At 54.8% G+C, this 25507-nt stretch overlaps 2 protein-coding genes across 4 annotated transcripts in view; one reads left to right on the top strand and one right to left on the bottom strand.

Moving 5' to 3' along the window:
- The window catches only part of PSMD4 (proteasome 26S subunit ubiquitin receptor, non-ATPase 4), a gene marked incomplete in the record, with an annotated part of 11861 nt that extends 8284 nt beyond the window's left edge, over positions 1–3577 (top strand). Inside the window, 2 exon segments of the mRNA XM_073608668.1 lie at positions 3091–3158; positions 3294–3577. Coding sequence (XP_073464769.1) covers positions 3091–3158; positions 3294–3464 — 239 coding nt within the window.
- A 4579-nt stretch (positions 3578–8156) lies between these two features.
- On the bottom strand, positions 8157–25507 carry LOC141117453 (uncharacterized). 3 transcript variants are annotated; one of them, XM_073610323.1, is made up of 6 exons: positions 25000–25507; positions 12478–12633; positions 12146–12268; positions 9677–9787; positions 8987–9104; positions 8157–8719 (listed from the first exon to the last, which is right to left on the bottom strand). In XM_073610323.1, the coding sequence occupies exons 1-6, from the start codon at positions 25045–25047 to the stop codon at positions 8685–8687; spliced, it is 591 nt and encodes a 196-aa protein (XP_073466424.1). In that variant the 5' UTR covers positions 25048–25507; the 3' UTR covers positions 8157–8684. The 3 variants fall into 3 exon arrangements, with proteins under 3 accessions (XP_073466424.1, XP_073466423.1, XP_073466425.1); XM_073610322.1 differs by lacking the exon at positions 25000–25507 and adding an exon at positions 17747–18203; XM_073610324.1 differs by lacking the exon at positions 25000–25507 and adding an exon at positions 21298–21430 and having other exon boundaries at positions 8158–8719.

Genomic DNA, 25507 nt, shown 5'->3' with positions numbered 1-25507 from the left:
ACCTGAAATAAATAATAATAAATTAAATTACCTGGGTACTAGATGGGGAGGGGAGTACACCTGTACATTGTTACCTGGGTATTAAATGGGGGGAGGGGGGTACACCTGGGTATTAGATGGGGGAGGGGAGTACACCTGGGTATTAAATGGGGGGGTACACCTGTAGATCATTACCTGGGTATTAGATGGGGGAGGGGAGTACACCTGGGTATTAGATGGGGGGTACACTTGTAGATCATTACCTGGGTATTACAATGGGGGGGAGGGGGGTACACCTGTAGATCATTACCTGGGTATTACAATGGGGGGGGGGGTTACACCTGTAGGTCATTACCTGGGTATTACAATGGGGGGGGGGTACACCTGTAGATCATTACCTGGGTATTAGATGGGGGGGGGGTACACCTGTAGATCATTACCTGGGTATTAGATGGGGGGAGGGGGGTACACCTGTAGATCATTACCTGGGTATTAGATGGGGGAGGGGAGATTACCTGGGTATTAGATGGGGGAGGGGAGTACACCTGTAGATCATTACCTGGGTATTACAATGGGGGGGGTACACCTGTAGATCATTATCTGGGTATTAGATGGGGGGAGGGGGGTACACCTGGGTATTAGATGGGGGAGGGGAGATTACCTGGGTATTAGATGGGGGAGGGGAGTACACCTGTAGATCATTACCTGGGTATTACAATGGGGGGGGGGGTACACCTGTAGATCATTATCTGGGTATTAGATGGGGGGAGGGGGGTACACCTGGGTATTAGATGGGGGAGGGGAGATTACCTGGGTATTAGATGGGGGGAGGGGAGTACACCTGTAGGTCATTACCTGGGTATTAGATGGGGGAGGGGAGTACACCTGTAGATCATTACCTGGGTATTACAATGGGGGGGGGGTACACCTGTAGATCATTACCTGGGTATTACAATGGGGGGGGGGTACACCTGTAGATCATTACCTGGGTATTAGATGGGGGAGGGGAGTACACCTGTAGATCATTACCTGGGTATTAGATGGGGGAGGGGAGTACACCTGTAGATCATTACCTGGGTATTAGATGGGGGGAGGGGGGTACACCTGTAGATCATTACCTGGGTATTAGATGGGGGAGGGGGGTACACCTGTAGGTCATTACCTGGGTATTAGATGGGGGAGGGGAGTACACCTGTAGGTCATTACCTGGGTATTAGATGGGGGGAGGGGGGTACACCTGTAGATCATTACCTGGGTATTAGATGGGGGAGGGGAGTACACCTGGGTATTAGATGGGGGGTACACCTGTAGGTCATTACCTGGGTATTAGATGGGGGGAGGGGGGTACACCTGTAGATCATTACCTGGGTATTAGATGGGGGAGGGGAGTACACCTGGGTATTAGATGGGGGGTACACCTGTAGATCATTACCTGGGTATTAGATGGGGGAGGGGAGTACACCTGTAGATCATTACCTGGGTATTAGATGGGGGAGGGGGGTACACCTGTAGATCATTACCTGGGTATTAGATGGGGGGAGGGGGGTACACCTGTAGATCATTACCTGGGTATTAGATGGGGGGAGGGGGGTACACCTGTAGATCATTACCTGGGTATTAGATGGGGGAGGGGAGATTACCTGGGTATTAGATGGGGGGAGGGGGATACACCTGTAGATCATTACCTGGGTATTAGATGGGGGGAGGGGGGTACACCTGTAGATCATTACCTGGGTATTAGATGGGGGGAGGGGAGATTACCTGGGTATTAGATGGGGGGAGGGGGGTACACCTGTAGATCATTACCTGGGTATTAGATGGGGGAGGGGGGTACACCTGTAGATCATTACCTGGGTATTAGATGGGGGGAGGGGGGTACACCTGTAGATCATTACCTGGGTATTAGATGGGGGGAGGGGGATACACCTGTAGATCATTACCTGGGTATTAGATGGGGGGAGGGGGGTACACCTGTAGATCATTACCTGGGTATTAGATGGGGGAGGGGAGATTACCTGGGTATTAGATGGGGGGAGGGGGATACACCTGTAGATCATTACCTGGGTATTAGATGGGGGGAGGGGGGTACACCTGTAGATCATTACCTGGGTATTAGATGGGGGGAGGGGAGATTACCTGGGTATTAGATGGGGGGAGGGGGGTACACCTGTAGATCATTACCTGGGTATTAGATGGGGGAGGGGGGTACACCTGTAGATCATTACCTGGGTATTAGATGGGGGGAGGGGGGTACACCTGTAGATCATTACCTGGGTATTAGATGGGGGGAGGGGGGTACACCTGTAGATCATTACCTGGGTATTAGATGGGGGGAGGGGGGTACACCTGTAGATCATTACCTGGGTATTAGATGGGGGGAGGGGGATACACCTGTAGATCATTACCTGGGTATTAGATGGGGGGAGGGGGGTACACCTGTAGATCATTACCTGGGTATTAGATGGGGGAGGGGAGATTACCTGGGTATTAGATGGGGGGGAGGGGGGTACACCTGTAGGTCATTACCTGGGTATTAGATGGGGGGAGGGGAGATTACCTGGGTATTAGATGGGGGGAGGGGGGTACACCTGTAGATCATTACCTGGGTATTAGATGGGGGAGGGGGGTACACCTGTAGATCATTACCTGGGTATTAGATGGGGGGAGGGGGGTACACCTGTAGATCATTACCTGGGTATTAGATGGGGGAGGGGAGATTACCTGGGTATTAGATGGGGGGAGGGGGATACACCTGTAGATCATTACCTGGGTATTAGATGGGGGGAGGGGGGTACACCTGTAGATCATTACCTGGGTATTAGATGGGGGAGGGGGGTACACCTGTAGATCATTACCTGGGTATTAGATGGGGGAGGGGGGTACACCTGTAGATCATTACCTGGGTATTTGGAGGTCACATCAGTATCTTCCCCAGGCTGTGTAGATTGGAGCTCTGTCTCCCCCTAGTGACTATAAATAGACAGCACATGCCATAATCTGCTTACTGTTTCCTTTGAATATTGATCAGTTTATTATTGTGTAATCTGATAATTGGGGATTGTGTGATCACCGCTGACAGACTGAACTCTTCTCTCTTCTCTCTTCCTCTAGAATTCGGCCAGGCAGAATCCGGGGATCTGGACACCAGCGGGGTGATGGACACCTCCGAACCTGCCAAGGTAACTCATTTCTACCACCCTGATATGGCGTGTCTGCCCCATGCCTTACCCCCCCCCCCGCATTCATCCAACCCACCTGCCTCTCTCCCATCCCCCGCATCCCCCACTAATTGGCGCCCCCTTGTGTCCCCCCAGGAGGAGGATGACTATGACGTCATGCAGGACCCGGAGTTCCTGCAGAGTGTTCTGGAGAATCTCCCCGGCGTGGATCCCAACAATGAAGCCATCCGGAACGCCATGGGCTCTCTGGCCTCCCAGTCCTCCAAGGACAATAAGAAAGACAAGAAGGAGGAGGAGAAAAAATAGGGGCGGAGCAGAGAGATCAGTATACATTGAAGGGGAGGGGATTTGGGGTGTTTACATTGTTTGTTATTGGTTCTAGTTATTAATAAATTTTCGCATATTGCGCTTCTAACTGACCCACATTGTGTCTGTGATTGGGGGAGGGGCACTGAAACTAAACGGTCACTCCGCTTCTAACTGATATTTGCAGTCCAGGTCTGTGCCCATTATGAGAGGTTCTCACCATCCCTGTGCTGAGTTCCCAGGTCTGTACACCCGCTGTGCCCATTATGAGAGGTTCTCACCATCCCTGTGCTGAGTTCCCGGGTCTGTACACCCGCTGTGCCCATTATGAGGGGTTCTCACCATCCCTGTGCTGAGTTCCCGGGTCTGTACACCCGCTGTGCCCATTATGAGAGGTTCTCACCATCCCTGTGCTGAGTTCCCGGGTCTGTACACCCGCTGTGCCCATTATGAGGGGTTCTCACCATCCCTGTGCTGAGTTACCAGGTCTGTACACCCGCTGTGCCCATTATGAGGGGTTCTCACCATCCCTGTACTGAGTTCCCGGGTCTGTACACCCACTGTGCCCATTATGAGGGGTTCTCACCATCCTGTGCTGAGTTCCCGGGTCTGTACACCCGCTGTGCCCATTATGAGGGGTTTCCATCATCCCTGTGCTGAGTTCCCGGGTCTGTACACCCGCTGTGCCCATTATGAGGGGTTCCCACCATCCCTGTGCTGAGTTCCCGGGTCTGTACACCCGCTGTGCCCATTATGAGGGGTTCTCACCATCCCTGTGCTGAGTTCCCGGGTCTGTACACCCGCTGTGCCCATTATGAGGGGTTCCCACCATCCCTGTGCTGAGTTCCCGGGTCTGTACACCCGCTGTGCCCATTATGAGGGGTTCTCACCATCCTGTGCTGAGTTCCCGGGTCTGTACACCCGCTGTGCCCATTATGAGGGGTTCTCACCATCCCTGTACTGAGTTCCCGGGTCTGTACACCCACTGTGCCCATTATGAGGGGTTCTCACCATCCCTGTGCTGAGTTCCCTGGTCTGTACACCCGCTGTGCCCATTATGAGGGGTTCTCACCATCCCTGTACTGAGTTCCCGGGTCTGTACACCCGCTGTGCCCATTATGAGGGGTTTCCATCATCCCTGTGCTGAGTTCCCGGGTCTGTACACCCGCTGTGCCCATTATGAGGGGTTCCCACCATCCCTGTGCTGAGTTCCCGGGTCTGTACACCCGCTGTGCCCATTATGAGGGGTTCTCACCATCCCTGTGCTGAGTTCCCGGGTCTGTACACCCGCTGTGCCCATTATGAGGGGTTCTCACCATCCCTGTACTGAGTTCTTGGGTCTGTAACACCCGCTGTGCCCATTATGAGGGGTTCTCACCATCCCTGTGCTGAGTTCTTGGGTCTGTACACCCGCTGTGCCCATTATGAGGGGTTCTCACCATCCCTGTACTGAGTTCCCGGGTCTGTACACCCGCTGTGCCCATTATGAGGGGTTCTCACCATCCTTGTGCTGAGTTCCCGGGTCTGTACACCCGCTGTGCCCATTATGAGGGGTTCCCACCATCCTTGTGCTGAGTTCTCGGGTCTGTACACCCGCTGTGCCCATTATGAGGGGTTCCCCCCATCCCTGTGCTGAGTTCCCGGGTCTGTACACCCGCTGTGCCCATTATGAGAGGTTCTCACCATCCCTGTGCTGAGTTCCTGGGTCTGTACGCCCGCTGTGCCCATTATGAGGGGTTCTCACCATCCCTGTGCTGAGTTCCCGGGTCTGTACACCCACTGTGCCCATTATGAGGGGTTCCCACCATCCCTGTGCTGAGTTCCCGGGTCTGTACGCCCGCTGTGCCCGTCATGAGGGGTTCTCACCATCCCTGTTCCGGGGTCTGTACGCCCGCTGTGCCCGTCATGAGGGGTTCTCACCATCCCTGTTCCGGGGTCTGTACGCCCGCTGTGCCCGTCATGAGGGGTTCTCACCATCCCTGTGCCGAGTTCCCGGGTCTGTACGCCCGCTGTGCCCGTCATGAGGGGTTCTCACCATCCCTGTGCCGAGTTCCCGGGTCTGTACGCCCGCTGTGCCCGTCATGAGGGGTTCTCACCATCCCTGTGCCGAGTTCCCGGGTCTGTACGCCCGCTGTGCCCGTCATGAGGGGTTCTCACCATCCCTGTGCCGAGTTCCCGGGTCTGTACGCCCGCAGTGCCCGTCATGAGGGGTTCTCACCATCCCTGTGCTGAGTTCCCGGGTCTGTATACCCGTTGTGCCCATTATGAGGGGTTCTCACCATCCCTGTGCTGAGTTCCCGGGTCTGTATACCCGCTGTGCCCATTATGAGGGGTTCCCACCATCCCTGTGCCGAGTTCCCGGGTCTGTACACCCGCTGTGCCCATCATGAGGGGTTCTCACCATCCCTGTGCTGAGTTCCCGGGTCTGTACACCCGCTGTGCCCATTATGAGGGGTTCTCACCATCCCTGTACTGAGTTCCCGGGTCTGTACACCCGCTGTGCCCATTATGAGGGGTTCCCACCATCCCTGTGCTGAGTTCCCGGGTCTGTACACCCGCTGTGCCCATTATGAGGGGTTCCCACCATCCCTGTGCTGAGTTCCCGGGTCTGTACACCCGCTGTGCCCATTATGAGGGGTTCCCACCATCCCTGTGCTGAGTTCCCGGGTCTGTACACCCGCTGTGCCCATTATGAGGGGTTCTCACCATCCCTGTGCTGAGTTCCCGGGTCTGTACACCCGCTGTGCCCATTATGAGGGGTTCCCACCATCCCTGTGCTGAGTTCCCGGGTCTGTACACCCGCTGTGCCCATTATGAGGGGTTCTCACCATCCCTGTGCTGAGTTCCCGGGTCTGTACACCCGCTGTGCCCATTATGAGAGGTTCTCACCATCCCTGTGCTGAGTTCCCGGGTCTGTACACCCGCTGTGCCCATTATGAGGGGTTCCCACCATCCCTGTGCTGAGTTCCCGGGTCTGTACACCCGCTGTGCCCATTATGAGGGGTTCCCACCATCCCTGTGCTGAGTTCCCGGGTCTGTACACCCGCTGTGCCCATTATGAGGGGTTCTCACCATCCCTGTGCTGAGTTCCCGGGTCTGTACACCCGCTGTGCCCATTATGAGAGGTTCCCACCATCCCTGTGCTGAGTTCCCGGGTCTGTACACCCGCTGTGCCCATTATGAGGGGTTCCCACCATCCCTGTGCTGAGTTCTTGGGTCTGTACACCCGCTGTGCCCATTATGAGGGGTTCTCACCATCCCTGTACTGAGTTCCCGGGTCTGTACACCCGCTGTGCCCATTATGAGGGGTTCTCACCATCCTTGTGCTGAGTTCCCGGGTCTGTACACCCACTGTGCCCATTATGAGGGGTTCCCACCATCCCTGTGCTGAGTTCTCGGGTCTGTACACCCGCTGTGCCCATTATGAGGGGTTCCCCCCATCCCTGTGCTGAGTTCCTGGGTCTGTACGCCCGCTGTGCCCATTATGAGGGGTTCTCACCATCCCTGTGCTGAGTTCCCGGGTCTGTACGCCCGCTGTGCCCGTCATGAGGGGTTCTCACCATCCCTGTTCCGGGGTCTGTACGCCCGCTGTGCCCGTCATGAGGGGTTCTCACCATCCCTGTTCCGGGGTCTGTACGCCCGCTGTGCCCGTCATGAGGGGTTCTCACCATCCCTGTGCCGAGTTCCCGGGTCTGTACGCCCGCTGTGCCCGTCATGAGGGGTTCTCACCATCCCTGTGCCGAGTTCCTGGGTCTGTACACCCGCTGTGCCCATTATGAGGGGTTCCCACCATCCCTGTGCTGAGTTCCCGGGTCTGTACACCCGCTGTGCCCATTATGAGGGGTTCCCACCATCCCTGTGCTGAGTTCCCGGGTCTGTACACCCGCTGTGCCCATTATGAGGGGTTCTCACCATCCCTGTGGAGTTCCCGGGTCTGTACGCCCGCTGTGCCCGTCATGAGGGGTTCTCACCACCCTGCGCCGAGTTCCCGGGTCTGTACACCCGCTGTGCCCATTATGAGGGGTTCTCACCATCCCTGTGCTGAGTTCCCGGGTCTGTATACCCGTTGTGCCCGTCATGAGGGGTTCTCACCATCCCTGTGCTGAGTTCCCGGGTCTGTACACCCGCAGTGCCCGTCATGAGGGGTTCTCACCATCCCTGTGCTGAGTTCCCGGGTCTGTATACCCGTTGTGCCCATTATGAGGGGTTCTCACCATCCCTGTGCTGAGTTCCCGGGTCTGTATACCCGCTGTGCCCATTATGAGGGGTTCCCACCATCCCTGTGCCGAGTTCCCGGGTCTGTACACCCGCTGTGCCCATCATGAGGGGTTCTCACCATCCCTGTGCTGAGTTCCCGGGTCTGTACACCCGCTGTGCCCATTATGAGGGGTTCCCACCATCCCTGTGCTGAGTTCCTGGGTCTGTACACCCGCTGTGTCCATTATGAGGGGTTCTCACCATCCCTGTTCCGGGGTCTGTACGCCCGCTGTGCCCATTATGAGGGGTTCTCACCATCCCTGTGCTGAGTTCCCGGGTCTGTACACCCGCTGTACCCATCATGAGGGGTTCTCACCATCCCTGTGCTGAGTTCCCGGGTCTGTACACCCGCTGTGCCCATTATGAGGGGTTCTCACCATCCCTGTGCCGAGTTCCCGGGTCCCATTAATACTCGGCAGATATCGGTTTCCAGGAAGTTCGGAGGCAGAGACGCTTGCATCTGTTTTATTGATAGCATACACACATACCAGAGCGCAGTACATTCGGAGTGGATCTACATCTGCCATGCTGAGCGCTATAACTGCAAATAGAGGGCGGGGCTTCCATGTACCAGTCCCATTCTTCTACAAATTGAGGAGGAGGAGGAGCCTGCAGGCCGTGTCTCGCCTCTATTGGCTGGGTCTTGCCTTGCTCCTTGGTGCAGACCACTCTCGGCCTGCTGTCAGTTCATATTACATTTAGAAGTAGAGGATTCTGGGTACTCCTAGATGAGCCGACATATGAATATTTGATAGTCAATTTAGCTGTGCCCCCTGGGGGGGGGTGTGTGGTCTGTGCTCTTCAGGGGTTGGGTTTGTTCTGATAGGTGGCGGCTTTGCAGGTACACTTTAGCAGCAGAAGCTCTGGTATATGCCGGTGGCTGTAGCTGGGTGGCGCTATGCTGGTTCTAGGCATATAATAGACAGGTGGGGTGGTGAGTTCCAGGCCGGGTCAGAACCTCCGTCAGGCAGGAAGACTGGTGCGCCCTCTGCTGGGAGCTGCGGGTACAATACACGTCATTTATAAAATCATGTCCCTTTAATTTCAGGGATCACATGGGCTGCCTCCTCCAATAAAGAGAGTCCATTCCTCCTAGCCAATCAGAATTCATTTTGCTGAAGTCAGACCAGAACAAGACGAGTTCTGATTGGCTGCTGTGAGCTACTTAGGAGTTATCAGTCTGTAATGAAAGATGCCAAACGTGCCACAATCTGCTTCAGCCAATCAGAGAAGAGAGAGGCATGGGAGGAGCTTTGTGTACTTACCTGGCAGGGTGGTGACCAGGTAGATCGGCTTGTTGTTGCACAGGAGGGTCACCAGGCTGCCCAAGGAGCCCACCCCGACCACCTGGATGTCCAGCGACAACCCCAGGGTGATGTTCTTCTGCGGGGGAAGAGATGAGACGTGATTGGTCAGGGTACTGGGGGAGCCTGCGCAGTGGGTGGGTCCTATACCGTGGGGAGCCTGCGCAGTGGGTGGGTCCTGTACCGGGGGAGCCTGCGGAGTGGGTGGGTCCTATACCCGGGGGAGCCTGCGCAGTGGGTGGGTCCTGTACCGGGGGAGCCTGCACAGTGGGTGGGTCCTATACCCGGGGGAGCCTGCGCAGTGGGTGGGTCCTATACCGGGGGAGCCTGCAGGTTGGGTGAGTTTATACCTGGGGGAGCCTGCAGAGTGGGTGGGTCCTATACCGTGGGGAGCCTGCGCGGTGGGTGCGTCATATTCTGGGGGAGCCTGCGCGGTGGGTCCTGTACCGGAGGCTTTTTCCCAGTTTATATCAAAGGATTAATAATTTATATATAAGGATATCTCTCCGGGAGGTCCAGCGGATACAATGGGGGAAGATATTTTTCAGCGCACAGCCTGTCCTGGCCTACAATGGCGGCCCAGTGACCCCGATATGAGATCTGCCCCCTCTGTGTATGGGGGTCTCACATATATTTCATGGTGGGAATTACCAGCACAGCCTGGAAGTAGATCTCGAGGTCCTGACACGGCGGGAGGCTCTCTGCAGAGTCCATCTTTCGGGCGACACATCCCTCCGGCTGCCCGTGATAAACCATCAGATGCTGAAAGGGGGATCAAAGATTGGGGGTCAGTCTGTCCCTCCCTGTCACCTTTATATATAGTTATATTACAATGACATGGGGGACCCCCGAGAGGGGATATAGGAGGACATGGGGGACATGGGGGATCTGGAAAGAGGACATAGGAGGACATGGGGGATCTGGAAAGAGGACATAGGAGGACATGGGGGATCTGGAAAGAGGACATAGGAGGACATGGGGGATCTGGGGAGGGGACATAGGAGGACATGAGGGATCTGGGGAGAGGACATGGGGGATCTGGGGGGGGGGGACATAGGAGGACATGGGGTATCCCCAGGGAGGGGAGATAGGAGGATCTCGGGAGGGGACATAGGAGGACATGGAGGATCTGGGGAGAGGACATAGGAGGACATGGAGGATCTGGGGAGAGGACATAGGAGGACATGGAGGATCTGGGGAGGGGACATAGGAGGACATGGAGGATCTGGGGAGGGGACATAGGAGGACATGGGGGATCTGAGGAGGGGACATAGGAGGACATGGAGGATCTGGGGAGGGGACATAGGAGGACATGAGGGATCTGGGGAGGGGACATAGGAGGACATGAGGGATCCGGAGAGGAGACATAGGAGGACATGGGGGATCTGGGGAGGGGACATAGGAGGACATGAGGGATCTGGGGAGGGGACATAGGAGGACATGAGGGATCCGGAGAGGAGACATAGGAGGACATGGGGGATCTGGGGAGGGGACATAGGAGGACATGGGGGATCCGGAGAGGAGACATAGGAGGACATGGGGGATCTGGGGAGGGGACATGGGGGATCCGGAGAGGAGACATAGGAGGACATGGGGGATCTGGGGAGGGGACATGGGGGATCCGGAGAGGAGACATAGGAGGACATGGGGGATCTGGGGAGAGGACATAGGAGGACATGGGGGATCCGGGGAGGGGACATAGGAGGACATGGGGGATCTGGAAAGAGGACATAGGAGGACATGGGGGATCTGGGGAGAGGACATAGGAGGACATGGGGGATCTGGGGAGAGGACATAGGAGGACATGGGGGATCTGGGGAGAGGACATAGGAGGACATGGGGGATCTGGGGAGAGGACATAGGAGGACATGGGGAATCTGGGGAGAGGACATAGGAGGACATGGGGGATCTGGGGAGGGGACATAGGAGGACATGGGGGATCTGGAAAGAGGACATGGGGGATCTGGGGAGAGGACATAGGAGGACATGGGGGATCTGGGGAGAGGACATGGGGGATCTGGGGAGGGGACATAGGAGGACATGGGGGATCTGGGGAGGGGACATAGGAGGACATGGGGGATCTGGGGAGGGGACATAGGAGGTGGATTGGGGAGGGGACATAGGAGGACATGGGGGATCTGGGGAGGGGACATAGGAGGACATGGGGGATCTGGGGAGGGGACATAGGAAGACATGGGGGATCTGGGGAGGGGACATAGGAGGACATGGGGGATCTGGGGAGGGGACATAGGAGGACATGGGGGATTTGGGGAGGGGACATAGGAGGTGGATTGGGGAGGGGACATAGGAGGACATGGGGGATCTGGGGAGGGGACATAGGAGGACATGGGGGATCTGGGGAGAGGACATAGGAGGACATGGGGGATCTGGGGAGGGGAAATAGGAGGACATGGGGGATCTGGGGAGGGGACATAGGAGGACATGGAGGATCTGGGGAGGGGACATAGGAGGACATGGGGGATCTGGGGAGGGGACATAGGAGGTGGATTGGGGAGGGGACATAGGAGGACATGGGGGATCTGGGGAGGGGACATAGGAGGACATGGGGGATCTGGGGAGGGGACATAGGAGGTGGATTGGGGAGGGGACATAGGAGGACATGGGGGATCTGGGGAGGGGACATAGGAGGACATGGGGGATCTGGGGAGGGGACATAGGAGGTGGATTGGGGAGGGGACATAGGAGGACATGGGGGATCTGGGGAGGGGACATAGGAGGACATGGAGGATCTGGGGAGGGGACATAGGAGGACATGGGGGATCTGGGGAGGGGACATAGGAGGTGGATTGGGGAGGGGACATAGGAGGACATGGGGGATCTGGGGAGGGGACATAGGAGGACATGGGGGATCTGGGGAGGGGACATAGGAGGTGGATTGGGGAGGGGACATAGGAGGACATGGGGGATCTGGGGAGGGGACATAGGAGGTGGATTGGGGAGATCAGACATTGGGGGGTCAGTCTTCCCACTTCCTGCCATCTTATAGACGGTTATATTTTGGGTGATTTGACGCGTTTTGCCCCCATCACTCGCTCTCCGTACCGCCATAAATCGATAATCGATCAAATAAGGGATCTCACTGACTCCACCCATACTCACATTTTTAAGGTCACAGGTGATCCCGGGGGCGGAGCCTTGATCGCTGAGCTCGCTGAACGCCAGCAGGAGAGACGCCTCGTTCTGTACATTCAGCTGCGGCGGCAAAAAGGGCGACACGTCCCTCTGCAGGATAATCAATAATAATCAATAATAATCCAGATAATCATCTAATACATCCCTGGGGGAAGGGGAAGTATTCTCACACTTTACATACAATGTATCTATTTACAAAATTATAGAAAGAAAAGCAAAGTCCACGTCCCTTTCCATAGGGGTTCCTGCACAGCGCCCCCTGGTGGCGAGGAATGAGGATGCCCATCTCTGGGACTCACCTGGCTGCAGTGCGCCCTCCCCAGGTAGGTGGCCAGCAGAACTCCCAGGACGCTGATTGCGAGGACCGTCACCGCTCCCACCGTCATTATCAGAAGCCTGCGTCCAGAGGGAGGAGGAGGAGGGGGGGCCGGGAAATCCAAACTGGTTGGAAAAGGCTGAAAGAATGAGTGCGGGAGATGAAAAGAGGAGTCTTAGATCCCAGAATTCCCCAGAGAGAGACATAGGAGAACATGGGGGGTCCAGGGAGAGACATTGGAGGACATGGGGGTCCAGAGAGAGACATTGGAGGACATGGGGATCCAGAGAGAGACATAGGAGGACATGGGGGGTCCAGAGAGAGACATTGGAGGACATGGGGATCCAGAGAGAGACATAGGAGGACATGGGGGGTCCAGAGAGAGACATTGGAGAACATGGGGGGTCCAGAGAGAGACATAGGAGGACATGGGGGGTCCAGAGAGAGACATTGGAGAACATGGGGGGTCCAGAGAGAGACATAGGAGAACATGGGGGGTCCAGAGAGAGACATTGGAGGACATGGGGGGTCCAGAGAGACATCAGAGGACATGGGGGGTCCAGAGAGAGACATCAGAGGACATGGGGGGTCCAGAGAGAGACATCAGAGGACATGGGGGGGTCCAGAGAGAGACATAGGAGGACATGGGGGAGTCCAGTGAGAGACATCAGAGGACATGGGGGGTCCAGAGAGAGACATAGGAGGACATGGGGAGTCCAGAGAGAGACATTGGAGGACATGGGGGTCCAGAGAGAGACATAGGAGGACATGGGGGGTCCAGAGAGAGACATAGGAGGACATGGGGGGTCCAGAGAGAGACATCAGAGGACATGGGGGGTCCAGAGAGAGACATCAGAGGACATGGGGGGGTCCAGAGAGAGACATAGGAGGACATGGGGGGTCCAGTGAGAGACATAGGAGGACATGGGGAGTCCAGAGAGAGACATAGGAGGACATGGGGGGTCCAGAGAGAGACATAGGAGGACATGAGGGGTCCAGAGAGAGACATAGGAGGACATGGGGGGTCCAGAGAGAGACATAGGAGGACATGGGGGAGTCCAGTGAGAGACATAGGAGGACATGGGGGGTCCAGTGAGAGACATAGGAGGACATGGGGGGTCCAGAGAGAGACATAGGAGGACATGGGGGGTCCAGAGAGAGACATGGGAGGACATGGGGGGTCCAGTGAGAGACATAGGAGGACATGGGGGGTCCAGAGAGAGACATAGGAGGACATGGGGGGGTCCAGAGAGAGACATCAGATGACATGGGGGGTCCAGAGAGAGACGTAGGAGGACATGGGGGGTCCAGAGAGAGACATGGGTGGACATGGGGGGTCCAGAGAGAGACATAGGAGGACATGGGGGGTCCAGAGAGACACATCGGAGGACATTGGGGGGTCCAGTGAGAGACATAGGAGGACATGGGGGGTCCAGTGAGAGACATAGGAGGACATGGGGGGTCCAGAGAGAGACATAGGAGGACATGGGGGGTCCAGAGAGAGACATGGGAGGACATGGGGGGTCCAGTGAGAGACATAGGAGGACATGGGGGGTCCAGAGAGAGACATAGGAGGACATGGGGGGGTCCAGAGAGAGACATCAGATGACATGGGGGGTCCAGAGAGAGACGTAGGAGGACATGGGGGGTCCAGAGAGAGACATAGGAGGACATAGGGTTAGGGTTGTCCATAGAGAGACATGGGAGGACATGGGGGGTCCAGAGAGAGACATAGGAGGATATGGGGGGTCCAGAGAGAGACATAGGAGGACATGGGGGGTCCAGAGAGAGACATAGGAGGACATAGGGTTAGGGTTGTCCAGAGAGACATGGGTGGACATGGGGGGTCCAGAGAGAGACATAGGAGGACATGGGGGGTCCAGAGAGAGACATGGGTGGACATGGGGGGTCCAGAGAGAGACATAGGAGGACATGGGGGGTCCAGAGAGACACATCGGAGGACATTGGGGGGTCCAGTGAGAGACATAGGAGGACATGGGGGGTCCAGTGAGAGACATAGGAGGACATGGGGGGTCCAGAGAGAGACATAGGAGGACATGGGGGGTCCAGAGAGAGACATAGGAGGACATGGGGGGTCCAGAGAGAGACATAGGAGGACATGGGGGGTCCAGTGAGAGACATAGGAGGACATGGGGGGTCCAGAGAGAGACATAGGAGAACATGGGGGGTCCAGAGAGAGACACAGGAGGACACGGGGGGTCCAGAGAGAGACACAGGAGGACATGGGGGGTCCAGAGAGAGACATAGGAGGACATGGGGGGTCCAGAAAAAAGACATAGGAGGACATGGGGGGTCCAGAGAGAGACATTGGAGGATATGGGGGGTCCAGAGAGAGACATAGGAGGACATGGGGGGTCCAGAGAGAGACATAGGAGGACACGGGGGGTCCAGAGAGAGACATTGGAGGACATGGGGGGTCCAGAGAGAGACATAGGAGGACATGGGGGGTCCAGAGAGAGACATAGGAGGACATGGGGGGTCCAGAGAGAGACATAGGAGGACACGGGGGGTCCAGTGAGAGACATAGGAGGACATGGGGGGTCCAGAGAGAGACATAGGAGGACATGGGGGGTCCAGAGAGAGACATAGGAGGACATGGGGAGTCCAGAGAGAGACATAGGAGGACATGGGGGGTCCAGAGAGAGACATAGGAGGACATGGGGAGTCCAGAGAGAGACATCGGAGGACATGGGGGGTCCAGAGAGAGACATTGGAGGACATGGGGGTCCAGAGAGAGACATTGGAGGACATGGGGGTCCAGAGAGAGACATAGGAGGACATGGGGGGGTCCAGAGAGAGACATAGGAGGACATGGGGGGTCCAGAGAGAGACATAGGAGGACATGGGGGAGTCCAGTGAGAGACATAGGAGGACATGGGGGGTCCAGAGAGAGACATAGGAGGACATAGGGTTAGGGTTGTCCAGAGAGACATGGGTGGACATGGGGGGTCCAGAGAGAGACATAGGAGGACATGGGGGAGTCCAGAGAGAGACATAGGAGGACATGGGGGGTCCAGAGAGAGACATAGGAGGACATAGGGTTAGGGTTGTCCAGAGAGACATGGGTGGACATGGGGGGTCCAGAGAGAGACATAGGAGGACATGGGGGAGTCCAGTGAGAGACATAGGAGGACATGGGGGGTCCAGAGAGAGACATAGGAGGACATAGGGTTAGGGTTGTCCAGAGAGACATGGGTGGACATGGGGGGTCCAGAGAGAGACATAGGAGGACATGGGGGTCCAGAGAGAGACATAGGAGGACATGGGGGGTCCAGAGGGACACATCGGAGGACATTGGGGGGTCCAGTGAGAGACATAGGAGGACATGGGGGGTCCAGAGAGAGACATAGGAGGACATGGGGGGTCCAGAGAGAGACATAGGAGGACATGGGGGGTCCAGAGAGAGACATAGGAGGACATAGGGTTAGGGTTGTCCAGAGAGACATGGGTGGACATGGGGGGTCCAGAGAGAGACATAGGAGGACATGGGGGAGTCCAGTGAGAGACATAGGAGGACATGGGGGGTCCAGAGAGAGACATAGGAGGACATAGGGTTAGGGTTGTCCAGAGAGACATGGGTGGACATGGGGGGTCCAGAGAGAGACATAGGAGGACATGGGGGTCCAGAGAGAGACATAGGAGGACATGGGGGGTCCAGAGGGACACATCGGAGGACATTGGGGGGTCCAGTGAGAGACATAGGAGGACATGGGGGGTCCAGAGAGAGACATAGGAGGACATGGGGGGTCCAGAGAGAGACATAGGAGGACATGGGGGGTCCAGTGAGAGACATAGGAGGACATAGGGGGTCCAGAGAGAGACATAGGAGGACATGGGGGGTCCAGAGAGAGACATAGGAGGACATGGGGGGTCCACAGAGAGACATTGGAGGACATGGGGGTCCAGAGAGAGACATAGGAGGACATGGGGGGTCCAGAGAGAGACATAGGAGGACATGGGGGGTCCAGAGAGAGACATCAGAGGACATGGGGGGTCCAGAGAGAGACATAGGAGGACATGGGGGGTCCAGAGAGAGACATCAGAGGACATGGGGGGTCCAGAGAGAGACATAGGAGGACATGGGGGAGTCCAGTGAGAGACATAGGAGGACATGGGGGGTCCAGAGAGAGACGTAGGAGGACATGGGGGGTCCAGAGAGAGACATAGGAGGACATAGGGTTAGGGTTGTCCAGAGAGACATGGGAGGACATGGGGGGTCCAGAGAGAGACATAGGAGGACATGGGGGGTCCAGAGAGACACATCGGAGGACATTGGGGGGTCCAGTGAGAGACATCGGAGGACATGGGGGGTCCAGAGAGAGACATTGGAGGACATGGGGGGTCCAGTGAGAGACATAGGAGGACATGGGTGGTCCAGAGAGAGACATAGGAGGACATGGGGGGTCCAGAGAGACACATCGGAGGACATTGGGGGGTCCAGTGAGAGACATAGGAGGACATGGGGGGTCCAGTGAGAGACATGGGAGGACATGGGGGGTCCAGAGAGAGACATAGGAGGACATGGGGGGTCCAGAGAGACACATCGGAGGACATTGGGGGGTCCAGTGAGAGACATAGGAGGACATGGGGGGTCCAGTGAGAGACATAGGAGGACATGGGGGGTCCAGAGAGAGACATTGGAGGACATGGGGGGTCCAGAGAGAGACATAGGAGGACATGGGGGGTCCAGAGAGAGACATTGGAGGACATGGGGGTCCAGAGAGAGACACAGGAGGACATGGGGGGTCCAGAGAGAGACATTGGAGGATATGGGTGGTCCAGAGAGAGACATAGGAGGACATGGGGGGTCCAGAGAGAGACATTGGAGGACATGGGGGTCCAGAGAGAGACACAGGAGGACATGGGGGGTCCAGAGAGAGACACAGGAGGACATGGGGGGTCCAGAGAGAGACATAGGAGGATATGGGGGGTCCAGAAAAAAGACATAGGAGGACATGGGGGGTCCAGAGAGAGACATTGGAGGATATGGGGGGTCCAGAGAGAGACACAGGAGGACATGGGGGGTCCAGAGAGAGACATAGGAGGACATGGGGGGTCCAGAGAGAGACATAGGAGGACACGGGGGGTCCAGAGAGAGAGACATAGGAGAGGGAGAGGAACATAGGGGGTCATAGGAAATTTTGGGGGGTGGGGCACAGGAGAACATGGGGGATCCAGATTCTACTCAGATTCCCGCACTGCCCCCGATCATTGATCATGCCAGTACTCACATAGGGGGGGCTCTTCAGCTGCACTCGGGGGCCCCACGTTTCCGGAGTCTTCTCTTCAGGTGACATGTCGGCGCCCCCCTGTGTGCTGGAGGAGACAGATTTGGGGATATGATGGTGGAGGGACTGTGGGGGGATTATAAAGAGTCAACCCCCCTCCTCACACCAGTCCTCCAATAGACAGCCAGACTCTGATCAAAGGGGCGGGGACAGGTAACAGGAGACTAAAAATTGGAGAAGCTGGACCAAGAAGAAGGGGAGTGACAAAGGGGCGGGGCCTGCTCTCAGGTGAGTGACAGGTGCAGATTCTACATATTTCATCCCAGATCCAAGGTGATGTCCCCGGAGGATTCTGTCCTCGGATCCCAGGCGGTGTCCCCGGAGGATTCTGTCCTCGGATCCCAGGCGGTGTCCCCGGAGGATTCTGTCCTCGGATCCCAGGCGGTGTCCCCGGAGGATTCTGTCCTTGGATCCCAGGCGGTGTCCCCGGAGGATTCTGTCCTTGGATCCCAGGCGGTGTCCCCCGAGGATTCTTTCCTCGGATCCCAGGCGGTGTCCCCGGAGGATTCTGTCCTCGGATCCCAGGCGGTGTCCCCGGAGGATTCTGTCCTCGGATCCCAGGCGGTGTCCCCGGAGGATTCTGTCCCCAGATCCAAGAAGGTGTCCCCAGAGGATTCTGTCCCCAGATCCAAGGCGGTGTCCCCAGGGGATTCTGTCCCCAGATCCAAGGCGGTGTCCCCAGAGGATTCTGTCCCCAGATCCAAGGCGGTGTCCCCAGGGGATTCTGTCCCAGGATCCCAGGCGGTGTCCCCAGAGGATTCTGTCCCCAGATCCAAGAAGGTGTCCCCAGAGGATTCTGTCCCCAGATCCAAGGCGGTGTCCCCAGGGGATTCTGTCCCCGGAGGATTCTGTCCCCAGATCCAAGGCGGTGTCCCTAGGGGATTCTGTCCTCGGATCCTAGGCGGTGTCCCCGGAGATGATTGCGGAGTGTCGGTTCTCAGGTGTCCCCCTCTTGGTGTCCCCTCCCCTCTCTCTGTTCTCAGGGTGGACAATGGCGGAGCGTCCTGCCAGCCGGCGGTCACCTGACACCTGAAGACGTTGTGTCCTGCAGACAAGGGGCCTCTGTATGGGGGGATGAATGGGCCCTCAGTGTTTGGGGCCACCCCGTCCCTGTCCTCCAGATCCCCGCCATATCCTGATAATCACCTCATTGTACGGCTCACTACGCCAAGCATTCCCCAAGCAACTGTATCCCGCTGAGACGGAAACAGGGGACACACCGCGTTGGGGGGGGGTTGTTATGTTACCTTCCTTCCCTCCCCTCCACTGCCAAACCTTCTGATGGCTGATATCACTTAAAGGGGAACCCCGCTGACCAATACAAAACTTTTATCCCCCCCCCGCAACTGATGGATCCGTGTGCATGTTTAGATGGAAGCTTTTGTGTTTGGCCACGCCCCCGCTCTAAAGCCTGAGCCGCAAAGTGTTCCCCACTCTGCTCCTGCATGGGTGGGGGAGGGGCACACACGGGGAGTGATAAGGTGGGAGGTTTGTCGTTGTGGGCGGAGTCAGGCTCTATTGCTGTCCCAGTGACTACATCTCACATTATACAACTTTAAATAAACCGCACAAATCGCAAAGGATAAAACCGTGAGAGTCCAATGAAAGTGAAAGTCCTCCTTATGGACCTCCAATGCATTATTGTATATCCATTAGGGAGAACTGTCACTATATTGCATCATTGGAGGTTCATAAGGAGAACTGTCACTTCATTCCATCACTGGAGGTCCATAACAAGAACTGTCACTTTATTTCACCATTGGAGGTCCATACGGAGAACTGTCACTTTATTCCATCATTGGAGGTCCATAAGGAGAACTGTCACTTTTTTGTATCATTGGAGGTCCATAAGGAGCACTGTCTGTCAGGAGACTATCCGCAATGGAAGTGCTCGAAGACCTGGCGTTTCTGCCAGTACTTTGTATGTCAGCAGGAATTCGCACTGGCGCATAACAAATGCGCGGATGTCCACAAGAATGCTCATTGGCATACGCATGCACGAACAAGCGCACTTCCATGCACTCCCCCATGTAGTTTGGCACCAAACGGCCTTTATAAGGAAACCTGTCAGTGGCCATAATTGCTGGTTGATCTTCGGCTCCTCCAGTGCGTTATCCTTGTGATACTCTTGTTCCTGTGATCTCCTGTTACTGACCCGGCTTGTCCTGACCTGTCTTCTGCTCGCCTCCTGTGATTGACCTCGGCTAACCCACCTGACCACGTCTGCTCTGTTACCCACCTGGCTCCTGACCTTGGCTTTCCACTGACCACTCACCTGCAACGGCTCAGGGGGACCACCTGTCTGCTGACTCCACTTCAGCATATCAGCTGTACTCTGGAACTTCCTGCACACAGTTCAGAAGGTGAACCGTGCTACTTGGGGCCTGACCCCTCCTGTTTCACCCTCAGGAGGGGTCTGGAACTTAGCCGCAAGGGAAGCCCTCTCTCCATTGGCCTCCAGCACCAAGTACGTGACAGTATCAACCAGCCAGATGTCTGAGGCTGAGAGAGGTGCTTCTGCGTTGGAGGCCCTATGTCAACAAATGACAGCCCTTACACAAGCAGTCAAGAACCTGCAAGATGGCTAGTTTCAACTGGAAATATGCCTTCACACCCAAAGTGCTTCCATATCCACTGCAGAACCAAACCCAGCTATTAGCTCCACCTCTACAGCTACAACTGCCAGTTCTCCCACTACGGCCTCACCCGCTGTGGTATTGCCACCTCCGGAGCCCAAAGTCCCCACTCCTGAATGCTTTTCAGGGGATCGACGGAAATTCAGGGCCTTCAAGAACGCTTGTTAACTTTACTTCGTCCTGCAACCAAGGACCTTTTCACTTGAGACAGTCAAGGTGGGCTTCATCATCTCACTCTTGTTGGATGAACCACAGTCCTGGGCTCATAACCTACTAGAGCAATACAACTTAGTGCTGAACTTTGTTTCTGCCTTCTTGGAAGCCATGGCTACGCTATATGATGACCCGAAGTGGACTGCCACTGCTGAACCTGCCCTTCATGCCCTTATACCAGGCAGACGGCCAGTCGAAGATTACATTGTGGAGTTCCGTAAGTGGTCAGCCGATACCGGGTGGAACGATGCAGCCTTGAAATACCATTTCCCTCAAGGCTTGTCTGAGACTATTAAGGACGAGTTGGCCAGGATTGAGGCTTCCGCATCACTAGAGAATCTCATCCAAGTCTCCATCCAACTAGACCGATGGCTGTGTGAGCGACAGTCCGAACACACTCAGACCTCCCGGCCCACATGGGTATTGCCAAAGGTTCCAGGACCAACAGCTCCTGTCTCTGTTCCTCAGCCCATTAACACTCCTGATGTGGAACCCATGCAAATTGGCCTACTCCGACCCGCCTTGACCCCGGAGAGAGCACATAGACATCAAAGTAATCTGTGTCTTTACTATAGAGCTACAGGCCACTTCCTGCACAATTGTCCTGTTCGTCCAAGTAATTCCAGTCAACAGTACCCTTCATACCTCCAGTTATATGGGACTCTATCCACTCATGTCATTCTCCCGATATCATTGCAGGTGACGGGAAAGGATATCCAGCTGCAGGCGATCGTTGATTCTGGAGCCTGTAGCTGTTTCCTGGACATCAACCTTGCCAAGTCTTATGCATTCCCCTGAGACTAATAGAACAAAGACTTGATGTGCATTTAGCTGATGGCACCACTCCCAGCTCCGGACCTTTTACTCAGAAGACTATCCCTATCCTAGCAACCAATGATGCAGGTCACCAGGAATTACTTCGCTTTGACATTATCAGGTCTCCTATATTCCCAGACATTCTGGGAAAGCCCTGGTTTCAGGCCTACAACCTGCAAATGAACTGGTCCAAGGGGGAGATAATCTTCTCATCCACCTATTGTTTTCAACACTGTGGTGTTCCCACGCCCAACAATTCTCCTGTGTGTCTCTCCATCCAGCCTACATCAGATACCAGTCTTGCCGTTCCTTCTGCTTACCATGACTTCCTTGACGTGTTTGACAAGAAAAAAGTTGATATCCTGCCTCTGCATCAAATCGATCCTACAACTGCCCAATCAAATTGCTGCCTGGAGCAGAAGTACTGTTCGAGGAAATGTTTCCATTATCCAAATTGGACCTGGAGGCTCTCCGACAATATATTGATGAAACTCTAGCCAAAGGATTTATCCACCCTCTCGTCTTCGCCTGTTGGAGCAGGCATCTTCTTCGTCGAGAAGAAAGATCATTCCCCTTAGACCATGTGTTGATTATAGAGAACTTAATAAATATACCATGAAGAACAGATACCCACTTCCTCTTGTTCCTGAGTTATTCCAAAGATTCCGGACAGCTTGAGTGTTTGTGAAGTTGGACTTAGGGGGGGCCTACAACCTGGTACATATTAGGGAAGGTGATGAATGGAAGACCGCCTTCCGAACGCGCTTCGGTCACTTTGAGTACATAGTGATGCCCTTCGGGCTATGTAATGCCCCCCCGCAATGTTTCAACACTTTGTAAACTACATTTTCAGAGAATATGTTGATCTGTTTTTATTCGTCTATCTAGACGATATCCTAATCTTCTCAGCTACACTTGAACTCCAACATATTGTCAGAAAAGTGCTGAATACTTTAAGAACCTATGGCTTGTACGCCAAAGCGAAGAAGTGTGAGTTCGAGAAGCAGTCTATCCAGTTCCTGCGACTCATAATCTCCACTGAGGGGATCTCCATAGGTTCCTCAGAAGGTCTCCTAGGTCATCCTAGACTGGTCTGCACCTTCTGACAGGAAAGGGGTCCAAAGATTTGTAAGCTTTGCCAACTTTTATCAGAAATTCGTCAGATATTTGTCAACTATCATCGCCCCAATTACCCAGCTCACTCGCCAACATACACGCTTCTTCTGGAACCAAGAATCTCAAACAGCCTTCGAACAGCTGAAGGCTCTATTCACCTGCAACACCTGGACCCAGCACTTCGTCCTTGAGGGTGGACGCATCTGAAGTGGCAACAGGAGCCGTGCTATCTCAGCGTCAGGGCCCAAAGGCTCTGCTTCATCCAGTGGCTTTCTGCTCTAGGAATCTGAACCAGGCTGAGAAGAACTACGATGTGGGTGACAAAGAACTCCTGGCAATCGATGTCGCCTTCAAAGAATGGAGGTACCTGCTAGAGAGCGCTAATAATCCAAATATGATCTTCGCAGATCATAAAAATCTGGAATATTTAAGGTCTGCGAAGCGCCTAAGACCTCGACAAGCTAGATGGGCCTTATTCTTCTCCAGATTTAATTTCCACTTAACCTACCACCCAGGATCCAAGAATGGGAAAGTGAATCGTCTATCCAGGATTTTCCCCGAATCTGCTGAGTGTGCTCCCCCAAGCACCATCTTATCTGCCCAACATTTTTTGAAATGCTGATCGAGCCCAACCTAAAGGTATTCATTGAACAAGCTTCTGCATTATGTCCTGAATCCCAGCACAGCTCATTAAGGAGGCAGGATGGATTACTATGGCACCAGGATAAGATCTTCGTACCCCAGGAGGCAAGGTCTCAAGTTCTCAGGATATTCTACGGCCATCAACTCGCAGGACACTTTGGGGCTCGCAAAACAAATTTAGCTCATCCAGCGGTCCTTTTGGTGGCCTAACCTTAGTCAGGACTGTAGATCCTATGTTAAGTCATGCACAGTATGTCTACGTAGAAAAGGCGACAAAGCCAAGGCCTGGGGGTTATTGAGACCCTTACCTATCCATAATTGCCCCTGGGAGATGATCTCTATGGATTTTATTGTAGACCTACTACCTCCCTCTGGGAATTTTACTCCCATGCTGATTGTGGTAGACTGGCTATCCAAAATGGCCCTCTTCCTACCAATGGTGGGTACTCCATCTGGACTGAAACTGCCCACATTTTCCTCAAGGAGATCATCAGACTTCACGGACTCCCAAAGAACATTGTCTCGGACCGGGGGGTACAATTTACCTCCAGGTTTTTGGAAAGGCCTTTGTAAAACCTTGAAAATGGAACTCTGTCTATCATCTGCATACCATCCCCAAAGTAACAGGCAAACGGAATGCACAAATCAAACCCTGGAACAATATCTACGCTGCTTCTTGGCTTTCTCCCAAGATGACTGGGCACCTCTGCTCCCACTGGCAGAATTCGCCTATAACAGCTCAATCCACTCAGCTACAAACCAGTCCACTTTTTGGCTCAATTATGGTTTTCATCCTTCTGCCCTGCCAAAAACTATGCCTAAATCAACAGAACACGCCTTACAGGACAGACTTGCTCTCGTACAAAACAACGTTCAGATCCTCCAGGAGTCCATACAGAAAGCCCAGGTGGATTACAAGAAATATTTTGATCGACAAGGTGTGGCTGTCAATGGCCAACCTGAAGTTGCCTTGCCCCTCACAAAAGTTAGGACCAAGATAAATTGGTCCCTTTCAGATCAAACGGGAAGTAAACCTGGTAGCATGCGAGAACTGTCTCTGCCTGACACATAGAAGATCCACCCGGCCTTTCGCCGTCTCCTTGCTTAAACCAACAGTTCCAGACCCTTTCCCAGGAGGGGCGGAACCTCCACCACCACCAGTAACAATTGGAGAAGGGGGGGGGGGGCAAATCCAATATTTGATCAAATGGAAAGGGTATCCATCCGAAGAAAACTCATGGGAATCTAAAGCCAATATACATGCCCCCAGACTCCAAGAATCTTGTGCCAAATATCTGGTAAAAAGGGGCTCAAGTGGTGGGCATTCGGAGGCTGCAATTCAGGGGGGCACTGTTAGGGCACCATCCGCAATGGAAGTGTTCAAAGACCTGGCATTCCTGCCAGTACTTTGTATGGCCGCAGGAATTTACACTGGCGCATAATAAATGCACGGATGCGCACAAGAATGCGCATTGGCACACGCATGCATCGGACCAAGCAGGCACACTTCCATGCATGCCTCCAACATAGTTTGGCGCTAAATGGCCTTTATAAGGCAACCTGTCAGTGGCCATAATTGCTGGTTGATCTTCGGCTCCTCCAGTGCGTTATCCTTGTGATACTCTTGTTCCTGTGATCTCCTGTGACCGACCCAGCTTGTCCGTGTCCTGTCTTCTGCCCGCCCCCCTGTGATAGACCTCGGCTAACCCACCTGACCACGTCTGCTCTGTTACCCACCTGGCTCCTGACCTTGACTTTCTACTGACCACTCACCTGCAACGGCTCACGGGGACCACCTGTCTGCTGACTCCACTTCAGCATATCAGCTGTACTCTGGAACTTCCTGCACAAAGTCCAGCAGGCGACCTGTGCTAGTTTGGGCCTGTCCCCTCCTGTTTCACCCTCAGGGGGGTCTGGAACTTAGCCGCAAGGGAAGCCCTCTTTCTATTGGCCTCCAGCACCAGGTATGAGATACTGTCACTTCATTCCATCATCGGAGATCTATAAAGAGAACTGTCACTTCATTCCATCATCGGAGATCTATAAAGAGAACTGTCACTTCATTCCATCATCGGAGATCTATAAAGAGAACTGTCACTTCATTCCATCATCGGAGATCTATAAGAGAACTGTCACTTCATTCCATCATCGGAGATCTATAAAGAGAACTGTCACTTCATTCCATCATCGGAGATCTATAAAGAGAACTGTCACTTTATTCCATCATCGGAGATCTATAAAGAGAACTGTCACTTCATTCCATCATCGGAGATCTATAAAG

The sequence above is a fragment of the Aquarana catesbeiana genome, linkage group LG13 (genome assembly GCF_042186555.1).
Source record: "Aquarana catesbeiana isolate 2022-GZ linkage group LG13, ASM4218655v1, whole genome shotgun sequence".
NCBI classification, from domain to species: Eukaryota; Metazoa; Chordata; class Amphibia; order Anura; family Ranidae; genus Aquarana; species Aquarana catesbeiana.
The sequence above is the reverse complement of the archived record's forward strand: the minus strand, read 5'-3'. Positions and strand labels throughout refer to the sequence as shown.